We start from the raw sequence: 13,150 nt of genomic DNA, 5'->3' as shown, positions 1-13,150 counted from the left end.
TTTTGTTGTTGTTGTTAGCACTGGCTTTTGTCTCCCATCCGAAATTTTGTTTTCAAATATCCAGTCCTTAAAATAGTAAGGACTTAATGTTTATCTCCCATCTCAAATATATATATATCCTCATTCTCAGCGTGGCAACATTAGGATGTGAGGTCTCCCGAAAGTGCTTAGACAAGAGTGGATAGATGCCTCAAGAGTACTATAGTGCTCTGAGAAAAAAGACCCTGAGAGTATTGACATTTCCTACATGGGAAGGTATAGCCAGAAGACATCTGAAAGACATCTGAAAGCCAGGAAGCAGGACTTTACAGACATTGAACTTGCCAGCACCTTGACCTTGAACTTAAGTCTCTCCAACTGTGGCCATGAATTTCTGTTTATACATCACCCAGCCTTTGGCATATTAATAGCTTGATTGGACTAAGATACCTATGATCATTGCAAATAAACAGACTCTTTCTTTTCCATGGCCCTGCATTTCTCTTGGAGATCATCTTAAGTTTTTGCTGGTTGCATTGATTTAGCAGGGCTGCCATGAGGGGGTGGCACAGACACGATGACGCACACAACAGAATTTATGTTGTCATAGTTATGGAAAATGGAAATCTGATCATGGAGGCCTGGTTGGAACAGGCAGGCCACCGAGGGCGTGGCCTAGAAGGTGGTATTCTTTGCTCCTGACCCCTCTCCTCTTTTTCTTCTTTCTGCCTCCATGGTATGAACAAGCTTTGTCTACCATCACTATCCTTATTGCCATTTCTGCCTTGGAGCCAGTCAACCACCTGAAATTGTGAGCCATAACAGACCTCTCTTCTTTTACATGAAGTGCTCATCAAAACTAATATTTCTAGAAATGAAAAGTCTCAAAATTTCACAGCCTTCAGCACAATTTCAGAATATTTGGGCCTGACTATAGAACTGAGTTGGAGAAATTGTATTTTCCCATCTCCCTGAACAACTGCAGTGTAGCTGTTAGTAATCCAAATAAGTTGGGAAAGCTCCACTTCGCCTCCTAGTTGAAAATGTTTTTTCCTCAGTAAAGAATCACAGAAAGAAAGTGAAATACTGCAGAAGACCTCATATGACAGCCCCTGGTTCTCTAAACCAGAAGTGTGCCAACCAGGATATGTACGGCCCTGGGGATACCCAAAGATCTCCCAGGGAAACTCAGAAAAGAATAACTTTAAGGGAATTAATTCTACTCTTCAACTTTCCTCTATACTGATTCAAAACTGATTTTCCTGAAAATACATTTCTGGCCATGCTGATTTCTACCTCCTCACTCATTTCTCTCCTCCTCTACAATTTGCTACTTCCAGTATGGAGATTAAACCAACAGCCTTGGCCCTACGCTACATCTCCTATACTAGGATATAGTATGTAGTATCAGAGTTACTTTGCATTAAGCTTTTAGGTTTTTGTTTTGAAATAGGACCTTGGTAAGTCACTCAATTGCAAAAGTGGGGTTCTGTCCTTCTGCCTTGGCATCACAGAGTTCTGAGGTTACAGGTATTTGCCAACACACTAGAGTTCCCACAACCATTTTGCAATTTTCTTTCTGTTTTTGCAGAATAAAGACACACTGTTGGCATCTGGTGTCTTATTAGGGTGCATTTGAGAAGCAAAGGGTCAATTTGAAGTATTGTCTAGATACCAATCCATTAAATGGCTTCAGTGACCTGGCAAGGAATCTGGTTACAAGTCTGATAGTTCCCAATCCTTTACCTTGAACATTATTGTGGGAAGAACTAATTATATTATCAAAACCTCACTGCAAACTTTTTAGTGATAAATCACTGGATGATTTTTTTTAAATATGTGTCTCAGAAAGGGCACAAAAATTTAAGCAACACTGCCGTAACAAAACCCTTGCTATTCCCGTGCACTTATAGGAATAAGTTTGTTAAGCAAAAGACAGATGTGGCATCCATCTCTTAAAAAGCATAATCTATAACATAAAATACTCAGAAAAAAGTCATGGCACATGACATATTGATTACATATTATTTAATGTGAGTGATTTTATTCTTACAGTTAATTGGCTAATATTAAATAGGGGATGCAGAGAAAGAACCCAATTTGAATTCAAATATTTAATATTTTGAAGTCTGAAATTCTGTGGCAAAGAGACAACTTTGGTGGTGGGTCAACCTTTGTCACTTTTGAGTCAGCAGCCTAAAAACTGGCAAGGTTACTGACAGTATCTTTGCTCTAAAGGCTAAGGACAGTTAGGGAAAGTCATGAAGATGTGCTAATTCTTTCCCTACTGCACTTCAGTGCGCTGTCACAACAGCAATCCTTCCTTAGGTTAAAAAAAAAAAAAAGCATAAACCAACACGGCTAAACAAGAAGGTTTCTAAGCCTTTGAACGATGCTTCAAAACATGCACTTGGGCATCTTTCCTTGTCACGAACAGTGATGCTCTCATTCTTCTTTCCTCAAAGAAAATTCACAGTTAAGTGTGACTATCTCTCCCCAGAGCCCTGTGCTTCTCTCACAGAGGCAGCCAACTTCACATGGATTCACTGATGCTCCTTGGAAGGAACCCAAAGAGCCGTGTCATTTTATCCTCATGCATGACTGAGGGGTATAAAATCCCCATTCCACCTCTAGGACGAATGCACAACCCACACGCACACAGTGCGGGTGAAGTCAGCAAGCTGGAGAGACTATCAATTGAAATTTTCCACTCTAAAACAATTTCATTAGAGGTGGCAGTGTTGGAAACAGTATTTTATAGTTGACTTCCGTCAAATTATGATGCAGCTAGGATTCAAAGTCTCTATTATCTTGGCAGAAGTTTTTAAGACCATTTTTATTTACTCCAAACTCTGAAGGAAGCTAGCACCGATCCTCGGCAATTTTAGATCAAGTGCTTCGTGCTGTAATTAAGTAAGCAAAGAAAACTCCGAGGAAACAGAGAAAGCATCAGGACATCACTTATTGATTGGTAGAATTTCAGGATGTAAAATGTGTTTTATTGTACAACTGCACTTTATTACCACTTCATCCTTACAAGGTAATAAGTACAAACAGTTTTGGTAATGATGGAAAAGTCTTCTCGGCTTTAATGAAACCTTTTATTTGCTGCTGAAACTTTTATTATATCTAAGTGGTAACACAGGCAAGAAAAATAATCACTACGTTTATTGGAGGGAAAACATTAACAATTTGAATGGTTTTGTTCTGGGGTGAATTTGAAGGCATTTAGATTTATTACATTTATGCTTACTATTTTCATTTCTTTTTGATCAATTAAAAAGCATAGACATATCTGCACAACCACAGAAATATGCTCTGATTATATTTGGATGTGTTGGGTAGTTACATACAGCAATGCACCAATTTGAGTTGGTTTGATCTAGATGAGAATATATAGGAACTTGGGAGCCCATACATGTATCCCCAGCTATCGCAGTGGAGTGACGGCGAGGTGCCCAGGGCCTAAAGCTGCCTGGGCTGTTTCTGTACCAGCCCTGACTCTTCCTAGCCGAGCCTCCTTTAAAAACCTGAGGGCACTCAGCTTCCTCATCGGTGAAGATGAGAGTGGCAGGTGTGAAGAGTCGAAAACACTTTGTGGAAAACGTGAATCAGGACATTGGTACGAGGTAAGCACTTAGTAAGTGCCACACACAAACATGGGTTTCAAATGTGAATGAAACTAGAAGCACCATCGGATGGCATCATTCATTCAACAATTGTCAAGTCTTACCCTATTCTGCACCCTGCCCTAGGTACAAAGGAAACAAAGATTAATAAGATGTAGCGTTCACTCTACAGGAATTTAGCATTTTAGTCCAAAATATTTGTTGCCATCTTCAATCCTACTTGAGGAGTATCCCAAAGCATACGCTTGCATTAAATCACAAAGTTTTCCATTTCCCCATGTGCTTGGAACTAACAGAACTTCAGAAAAATTTTGACTTCGGTGTCTGAAATCTTAATCATGCACCATTTAATAAGCAGCTTCAGGTTTTTGCACGTTTTAAAATAGATGATTAAATGGTCTAATCAGATTTTAACTTAGCCAAAAACTTGAAAAACAGGAAGACAACCATGACTGACACGTTCATTTTCCCAAATGCAGACATACTGCAAACAGCAGCTGCAGAAAAATAGTTCTATTTACATCCCATATGACCCATGGCCAACCAAAATTGCACATGAATCCAGCTCTGAAACACTGACGCGCCTAACCTAAATTCAATTTAAAATAAAATATGAAGCTCACTTAGCCATCGCTTCATCATTTTCCAGAAAGTTCTGAAACTGACTTCCAACATGGCACTTGACAGGGCCTTAGTTTTTTCAAACATTTTCACTTATGTCCTCGTGTTGGGAGAACTCATTAGAAAGCAAAATCTTTGCGTCTGACTGTATATCTCAAGAACCACTAAGGCGGTAATTCAGACCTCACAAACTCCAAATGATCTTAAATACGTGGTCCCCTCTACTAATTTGCTGCTCTTGAAAATGTTCCATAAATGCTATTAAAAAGGAAAGCATTTTCAAATGAGTTCTAAGATCAACTAGGATATTTATCTGCTTACTTGATGTATCATAATAAAAAGCTATCTCCTATGCATTACTTTGCTTAATTTAGAAGGAAATTGGATATTCTCCCTTCCACTAAAAGAATGAAGAGCTCTTTCGCTTTTATTTTAATAGGGAGGGGCAATAACCAATGATGACTGTGTTAACTTTGTAGAATACACTGAACACTGTCAAAATAGGTGTTGGGAGGCGGCCCCATCCCAAGAGTTAGTAGGTAAGATGGTGGTAAACACATAGGCACTCAGCTCTCTCCTCCTCCTGCTTTCTCTGCTGTGTCATATGACTTCCTTTACTTAAAATCCTTCTGAAAGCCCTCTGTGAGCCTTTGGGTACGGGGAAGATGAAAATTCTGACAGAGGGGCGTCCCTGCCAACCAGCGGGCCTTCCTCCCACCTGGATCATCCTGCGCAGCAAGCTGGCACAGGGAGAGCTCATCCGGCTTCCCCTGCCAAGCAGTGCGTATTTTGGTAACCTCTGGTTCTACACTGAAACCCATATGTTCCCCTGCAAAGGCTCTGCTTCCTTCCCAGCTGAGGTCTCTGCTTAACGTATGCATTTTTCACTCCGTTTTATTTTATTTTTTTTTTAATCTTTGCAGGCTGAACATTTCCAAAGGGACGAACGACAGTGGAAGAAGTTAAGGATGAGGAGGAGGGAGGAAGAATGCCTAGGATTTCTGCCATCTTCGCTGCAGCCCTGAATCCCCTTTACTTCTTTGATGCGGGCTACAGTCCCCAGCCCTCCCCCACCCTCCCCTGCCCTCTGCAGCAGGAGGGTGGAGGAGGGGCCGCTGGCTGGAGCTCCATGTGGCAGAGCTGTAGCTGTCACTTACCCAGCGGGGTGAGAAAGGCTCATTTTTGCAGGATCTTGCTGGACCCCGGCAGGTGCTGCCCGGCCCGGGTGCGCGCTGCGGTGGCTTTGGCTGCAGGAGCCCTGAGCGGCCGGGCGTCTCCACAGCTACTGCCGGTTGCTAAGGGAGGAGGTGCGGGCGCAGAGGCACCACTGGAACCAAGCCTGGGAAGCCGCAAAACGAAGCCAACTTCCACCAGTTTTTCTGGGCCGCAGTGTGGGAGGAGACCCAGACCCGGTCCCTCTGTGTTGTTCTGGGGCGCGGGTTCCCAAGCACCTGTAATATGCAAACACAAACACACACGCGAGCGGGCACACACACACACACACACACACACACACACACAGAGCTAGGCTGGGGCGCTTCCTGCTGGGCCCAAGGGAAGGAAGGACTCAGGGTACCTGCAGGGACAGGGACAGGAAATGCCATGGTTTCCATTCCTAAAATAGACACCAACAGCGTGTTCAAGAGACAGAAAAAGGGCACCTTTCTCAACATGGTTGTGAATTTGTTTCTGCCTCAGAAGGCCTGGCCTTCCGGCTTGGAGATGCCCCATCCTTGCTCCTCCCCGAGGTCTCTGCCGGTCAGAAATGGAAGATTTGCAGTTACACAGGAAAGGGGACTGGGACAGTGCATACCTTGGGACCCAACACTGTGACGCAGGGCTTAGAGAAAGGAGCCTGAAAGTCGTAAGAAGGCCTTGGTAGGCGAGGCAGACTTCAGCACTGGGGTCCACTCACCTACTACTGCTGCAGGCCTTGTGCTGGGTGACTTAAACCCTGGTTTCACCGATAGGGTGGGCCCCACAGGGGAGACTGTGCTCACTGTGGGTCTCTATTGTAGTTCACACACCGTCACCCCCACCCATGCCACCTTTTTAATGATGTTCTGCTTTTCTGAGTGTCATGAAGGCCACCTGGGCATGGCAGTGTCCCATTTCCTTAGCATGATATGTGAGTATCCTTCATCAGCCTGCACCTGGGCCACTTTCTCCCCTCCACTACCTGAAACTCTAGCAAAATCCAGCTCTCACACTTTCCCTCTCCTGGAAATATAATTCTACTCTTGACTACCTAGAAAATGTCTGCTTATTCTTCAGCACTCAGCTCGGACCCTGCCTGCCTTGAGATCTTCCAATCAGCTTGAGATTCCTGCCAGGGCTGGCCTTGGCTTGTGCACCCATGGGCTTGAACAAACATCTGTCTTACACTCATCCATCTGGACTGCACTTGCCTGTGCAAGGAGCTGCCTTTGAACCACTCAGACGCAAGCCTCTCTATTTTGTACATTGATTGTGTTTTTCTATGTTTCCAGAAGCAAGCTGCAATTTAACAAATGTTTGGAGCAAAAAAGGAAGGAAAAGAAATGTCTTCTAAGTGGTAGGATTTTTATTGAGTACTTAGTAAATGCTTCTCTCAGCCTTTTATGGAGCACTTACTTACTGTCCCTTATCTCATTTAATCTTCCTCTCTACTCCCTGAAATAGGATTTCGCCTCCATTTCATAGCTATCCTAACTGGGACACAGAAAAGTTCATTATTTTGCCTGAAGTCTATAAGCGGAAAACTTGGGATACAAACCCCGATCTGTCTGAGTCCAGGACTGTAATAATTTTAACAATCGTAATAAGATTTTTTTTTTCTCCACATATGCCTGTAAGTTGCTACCAAAGTCAGATTTCTATACCAAGAGACATATGAGGAGGCGAGAGGGAATGAAAAAAGAAGAAAAAAAAGATGCTAACTCAGTATCTCAGCTCTCGAGACTGAAGGGTTCAAAGCTGCTGTGGGAACCAGATGGCTGAAACTAGAGAGACAGAAGTCACTATTTTCCCCATGTATTTCCTCTCCCACATTGGACCATGGGTCCCATTTGAGGTTGCCCTTAATGTTCACAATTATTGGATTTCACCTGGATAAAAATTGGAGGGAAGGGGAAGGATGAGAGAGAGACATAATTTTCTCCAGGTGCTTTCAGTCCCTCAGTCTCCCAGACCACCTCTTACAGAAAGAAGTCTTACTTGTTTCATATTAATTCATTTTTTTTTCCAAATAGAAAATGGTATTCTCTCACTGGTAGAATGAGAAAGAAAATTCAAATACACTATTTAGATACTTAGGATTCTGTAGAAATGATTCCCCGGCACTCTACAGAGAGTGAGGTACCCTCAGCAGCATGTATTAATTCATAAATGGGGTTTGAGTTCTCCACCCCTGTGAGCTGTACAATTTCACATCCCTGATGAAAACTGCAAGGAAGCTACTAATTTTCACTTCTGAAAATGCTCACTGTGAAAATGCATTGGGAATTTAGCCAGAAGGAATTTTTATGTTAATTTCTAGTATGGAGAAAGGAGCAGGGAATAAAGAAAAAGAAAAAATAAAGTAAAATAAAATAAATTCAACTGTTTCAAGACCAAATAGTCACCGGAGTTATTTGCATTTTCTCTCAGGAAAATAAGCACCCAGATGTCTGCAGCTGTGTCATAAATTTCTAAAACGATTTCTGTTGTGTAGAAAGACCTTTGAGGTGGGAGCTGGGGGTCAGAAGATGGAGAGAAGCAGAAGAGGAGGAAAGGCAGGAGTACATTTAACCTGCTGGTTGGCTTTCCTCTTGAGGTGAACTGGAGCTCCACTAGGGAACCACGGATCTGACCTATCAGAGATTGTTTTAGATCAGGATGGGTAACCTATGGTTCTCACTCAGTGCAGCCCAGTGCCTGTTTATTACAGCCTGCAAGCAAGAATTGTGCTGCATTCACAATGCTTCGGAAAAATAATCAGAAGAAGGATGATAGCATGCAGTAGGTGAAAAACTATTCAAGATTCACACTTCAATATTCAGGAATAAAGCTTCATTGGAAGGAGACCACACTTACCTGTGTGCAAATCACTAATTTATATTGCAATTATCTACTCTGCTCTGACACAGAAGGAAAGTTGAGGAGCTGCTGCAGTCATCCCATGGCCCCTGGACCTGAAATGTTTATTATCTGTCCCTTTACGGGACATGTTTGTATACCTTCAGCCCATGTCATCTCCAGCACCAGGGAGGAGATTTACCCAGGGACTTGAAGAACAGGTGCCACAGTTGCCACCCTTGTACCTATCGCAGTAGTTCTCCCTGAGAAGATCCTGAGTAAGCAAATGAAGGAAGGAAGGAACAAATTGGAGAAATAGGTTTATCTTCCTTGTGAAAGAAAAGATGAGGTAGTCAGAACTTTCATATATAACCAAAGTGTTTGGGTGAGGTCTTTGAGACAGTGCTACTCACAGGCTCAAAGAACCAGGGTCTTTGAGAGCATATTAATTTGATGTGCCCCAGGCTTACCTACTTTTATACACACTACATAAAATCCCAGTGGGAGGCGGCAAATGCAGGCATTTTCTCAGGACATGCTTAATAGTACTGACGGCTAAGTCTACAAGAGAGCTTCGAACACCTTGCATCCTCCAAGCTAGTTTTGTGTGCTCAAAGATGTAACATGGAGAAGCTGCAGTCAAGTTACAAGGATTTAACCTCAAACCATTGAAAGAATGAACTTAACACCCTGAGATTGTTTCCCAGATGTTCTGGTCTGATTTCTTCCAAATGCATATTGTTGAAACTTTTAATCACTACTATGGTGATGTTAAGAGGTGATTAAATCATGAAGGCAAGCTCAAGGATGAGTACGCTCCCTTCCCTGCCTTGTTATATGTGGATGCTGAATTTGGCAGCTCCAGGGGATGTGACATTATGGTACTATGCTGGAAGCAGAGGGCAGTGCAAAGCAGACACCAAACCCTGAGCTTGGACTTCCCTGGCTCTGGACTCCCTGTTCTGGTTGATACATTGTATCAATTTGAGATTAGAAGTTTAACTGAGAGACTCAGCCTGGAACCAGGATTTACTTTGTAAATATTCTCATCCTGTGCAAAAAGAGGACAAGGAGATTTTTGAGTGCTGAACCCGCCCTGTAGAGGGTGGGAATGGTGGGTGTACAATATAAGAGGGAAACAGAGGCATTCGCTTCACTGTTTTGCTCTGACTGCTGCCTTGAAGTGTTGCCCCTGTGTCATGCTGCCGTCCTTCAACAGCCAGCTAATTATGGACTGAAACCTCAAAACCCTGGAAGCTAAATAAACCTTTCCTTCCTTAATTTTGGATGTTGGGTATTTTGCCCCAGTAATGAGAGAAAAGTAATTGTGAAAAATGTTTCCATTGTTTATAAGTTGCCCAGCCCATGGTTTTGTTTGTTGATTTGTTTGTTTGTGGTCCTGAATATGGAGTCCAGGAGCTGCTCCACCACTGAGCTACAACCACAGCCCCTTTTTTTAAGTTTGTGTATCTTATAAATTGCCCAGATCAGTCTCAAACTTGATACACTCCTGCGTCGGTCTCCCAAAGAGCTGGAATTGCAGGTTGTGATATTTCACTATATAGCCTTCCCTAAAACATCCAATTCTATTGAGCTACCCCATTAAACATCGCATTAGATATAGGAAAGGGTACAAGGCCATATACAATGGGTAGAGTGACAAACTCAAAGGGACATTCCTAATGTAGAGTTTTGAGTACTCCAGATAGTCAATGTATCTAGATCTTTCCATCCCTCTTCCTTAGATGGATCAAATCTGCAAACAAATCAGCTGGAATGCCTATGTTCAATGGACTTATTTAGTGACCATGCAAAGTCAGTTGAATTTGCTAACCTGAGATCTCAGAGATTATCACAATTCCTGCCTCCCCTCAAAGCTGAAGTCTCTTAGCCATTAGGATAACAGACAATAAGGGACAAAGCAAAAGGCTAAATGCTGTGATGGAAGTAGGCCTTCCTATCCCTCCTACCCCCACCATTTCCGCCTATGTACCTACAGTTGTGAGGGTAAATAGCACTTCTCACTGGTCGTGTTATTATTTCCTCTGGCCTGTGTGATGGTTAGCTTTTGGTATGAGTGTGATTGCATTAAGGGATGTCTAGATGGGAGGCAAAACGCTCTTTCTGGTCCTTCCATTTCCAGGCAATTTTGGCATGTGAAAACTACCTTCAAATGGGTGGGCACCTGCACATAGGCTGGGGTCCCAGGTAGAAAATGAAAATGTAAAGAAGGAGGATCCCCAGCTCTTTCCTTTCTAGAGTTGGATGCTCTTCTATTTGGGCTTCAGAGCGCCTGGGGTTCAGATGGTAGAACTTGCAGCTGGCCTCTTGCCTCAATAAGGAAACTGCATGTCAGTTTCTCTCGTTCTGAAGCCTCTGAATTGGAACTGAGCCCCATTACCAGTTTATCTGATTATTCAGCTAGCAGACAGCCTGCTCTGGGACTGCTCAGCCTCCATAATCCTACCAGTGAATTCTTCTAATAAATAAACCCTTTTCTTTGAAAATTTCTCAGTTGCAAGTACTGTGTGGTAACAACAGAAAATGTACTAAGACATTTCAAAACTCTGATTATTTCAACTCTCTTGTCCCAGGATTCTATACCAGAAGAGATGGGAAAAAAACAAGAGTAAGAGAGAAACAGAGCCTGCTACAGACACATAACTGCTAGGAAATGTATAAGAAAAATAATAAACACACCTTGTTATGGTGCAGATTGAGAATGACCCCAAAACTCTCTTGCATCAGAGGCAAGGTTTGGAAGGTGATTGGAATTTTGGAGGCTAGAATGTCTAGTTAGAGGTGAGTCACAGGAGGACGTGACCTGAAAGGTGTCTTTCTTCCGCATTCTTCCTTCGGTCTCTGCTTTCTGGCTGCTATGATGTGAGCAGCTTTCCTCTTCCCTGGCCCTTCTACAGCATTATTTCTGCCTTGGAGGCCGGCCATCAGGAACCCTAACCATGGGCCACAATAAACCTCTCCTGCTTTGAGCTGCCGCTGTCCGGACCGTCCAGTATTGTGTCTCAGCAACAAGGAAAGCGATACGACACAGCCTCTGCCCCCAACCCCAAAATTTATCTAAAGGAATTCAAAAGTTCCAAACTCAGATACTAGATTGTGGGGGAGCTTGCTGAGAAGATGAGAATGGGGTAAGAGGCAAGTGTTGCCCGAGCTCAAATTTTCTTTTCTAAGTCTTTCCAGCTGAGTGTGGGCTCAGCTGGTGACTGTAGACCCTGTTCTGACTTCTGCTGTCCACATAAATGGAGGTTGTGATCTGGACAGAAATAAAGGAGAGCGCTGAAAGGGGAAGAGGCAGGAAAAGATTTGATGAGAAGGATGAATGAGGTGCAAACAGGGCTCTGGTGGATCAAGCTGCTGCTGTAGGGCCACCTCCCTTTCCAATGTGCATTGTCTGTACAACTCAGGCCAGGTGTGCAGATACTAAATTATCCAAGTGAATGTCCCATTCGTATCCTCCTCCCCCAGGGCAAGTTCATGCTGCTCAGTGCCAAAAATATCTCAGGAATTTAGGGAGTATTTCATAAGCATTTGTTGAGTGAATAACAGGAGTGTAGTCCATATTTTTCTTGACACTTGGAGATATAAAGAATATGACACATAAGAATCATGAATAAGTATTTCCCTAGCTCTGGCCCTACCCACACATGAGTGCATTTGTTAGATGTCAAGATGCTCACCATGTAGCTAATTGTCCACCATTAGGCAAAAATGCCTTCAAAGCCACAAATACTGAATTTGGGGAGAGGAGCTGAGTAGCTGTGTACCTGTGGCAAGCTGCAGTGGAAGGCGAGGTTTGCTTACTTGATCCAGTGTTTCAGAAGCAGCTGCAGATAGCTAGCATTACGGTTCACTGTTGGAGAGCATCCTCAGAGGACATGGGGGGGGGTGCACAGAATTAAGGTTCTACCCTGGCTTATCACAGGGTTTACTGTGCTTCACTCCTGAATCCTCATGGCTAGGAAGAGGGTATTATTATTTTTATCCTCATTTTATACATGAAGAAGCCAAAGCCCCCACAAGTTACATACCAGCTGGTAAGAGGACTACTGAGATTCAAATACTGAGTTCTCTGGGATTCCACACTCTTAAAACACTTTGCCGCATCCCTTCCCACTCTGAGAGACGAGAAGGCCTAAGAACATAAGGAGGGGCAGGGACAGTGAGGTCACTTGCCTTACCCTTCATTCCTCTTCTCATTCACAGCAGCTCAACCATCTGGTGAGGAGATACAGGAATTTCTTCCTCCTTTAAAAAAGCTAACAAACAAAACCATTTATCTGTTTTCTGACAGGGGAAATAGAATATTCCACTCGCTCTCACCTCCAGAGCAGCCATCTCTATTTTTAATGGGCTCATTTGGTTTAAGTGGTACCGAATGTGCTTCTTTCTTGTAAAGCAGCCCAGCCAAGGTGCTCCAGCACTCTGCTATCATCAACTCTGGGCAATTATCTTGTGTGAGCCCTTGAAGCACAGGGAGAGAAGATCATTTCCATCGCTTAAACTTAGATAAGAAGATTCACTGCCTGGAGAAGACTGACCGGGATTGTTCATCTCAGGTAGATGATGCTCAAGCTTGTAAAACATCCTCTGGACTGTAACACTTTAAAATACTATAACATAGCTTTAGTGCTTCCCCATTCATATTGTAATTCACATTGTAGCTTAAGGAAGTGCTGCTACCTTATAGGAACCTTGAGAAATACTGATTAGATGAAAATACATTTTTAGTATTGAGAAGCTGAGATTTATGTAAATAAGCACCTCTAATGGGGTTTACAGCTTTCTCATAGGGCTTAAATATTCTCCCAACGAGCATGCTTTCACTAGTAATTATTTAGCCAGTATTGCCATCCTGGTAGCATAAA

The 13,150-nt window shown here is 43.1% G+C and overlaps 1 protein-coding gene and 1 long non-coding RNA gene across 2 annotated transcripts in view; one reads left to right on the top strand and one right to left on the bottom strand.

Moving 5' to 3' along the window:
- Nucleotides 1-5,744, bottom strand: part of Erich3 (glutamate rich 3) — a 102,164-nt gene extending 96,420 nt beyond the window's left edge. Inside the window, exon 1 of the mRNA XM_013143102.3 lies at nucleotides 5,387-5,744. Within this exon, the coding sequence (XP_012998556.2) occupies nucleotides 5,387-5,409 (23 nt within the window). The 5' untranslated portion in view covers nucleotides 5,410-5,744. The remainder of the gene's footprint in view (nucleotides 1-5,386) is intronic.
- LOC134478105 (uncharacterized) lies at nucleotides 4,798-7,824 on the top strand. The gene is made up of 2 exons (XR_010050519.1): nucleotides 4,798-5,009; nucleotides 5,153-7,824. It is a non-coding gene; the product is annotated as an uncharacterized LOC134478105 (long non-coding RNA).
- The last annotated feature ends 5,326 nt before the right edge of the window (nucleotides 7,825-13,150 follow it).

Source organism: Cavia porcellus, unplaced genomic scaffold (genome assembly GCF_034190915.1).
Source record: "Cavia porcellus strain 051 isolate PalLab524CR breed Dunkin Hartley unplaced genomic scaffold, mCavPor4.1 scaffold_1, whole genome shotgun sequence".
Taxonomy (NCBI): Eukaryota; Metazoa; Chordata; class Mammalia; order Rodentia; family Caviidae; genus Cavia; species Cavia porcellus.
Note: the sequence above shows the minus strand (reverse complement) of the source record. Positions and strands in the feature narration are given on the sequence as shown.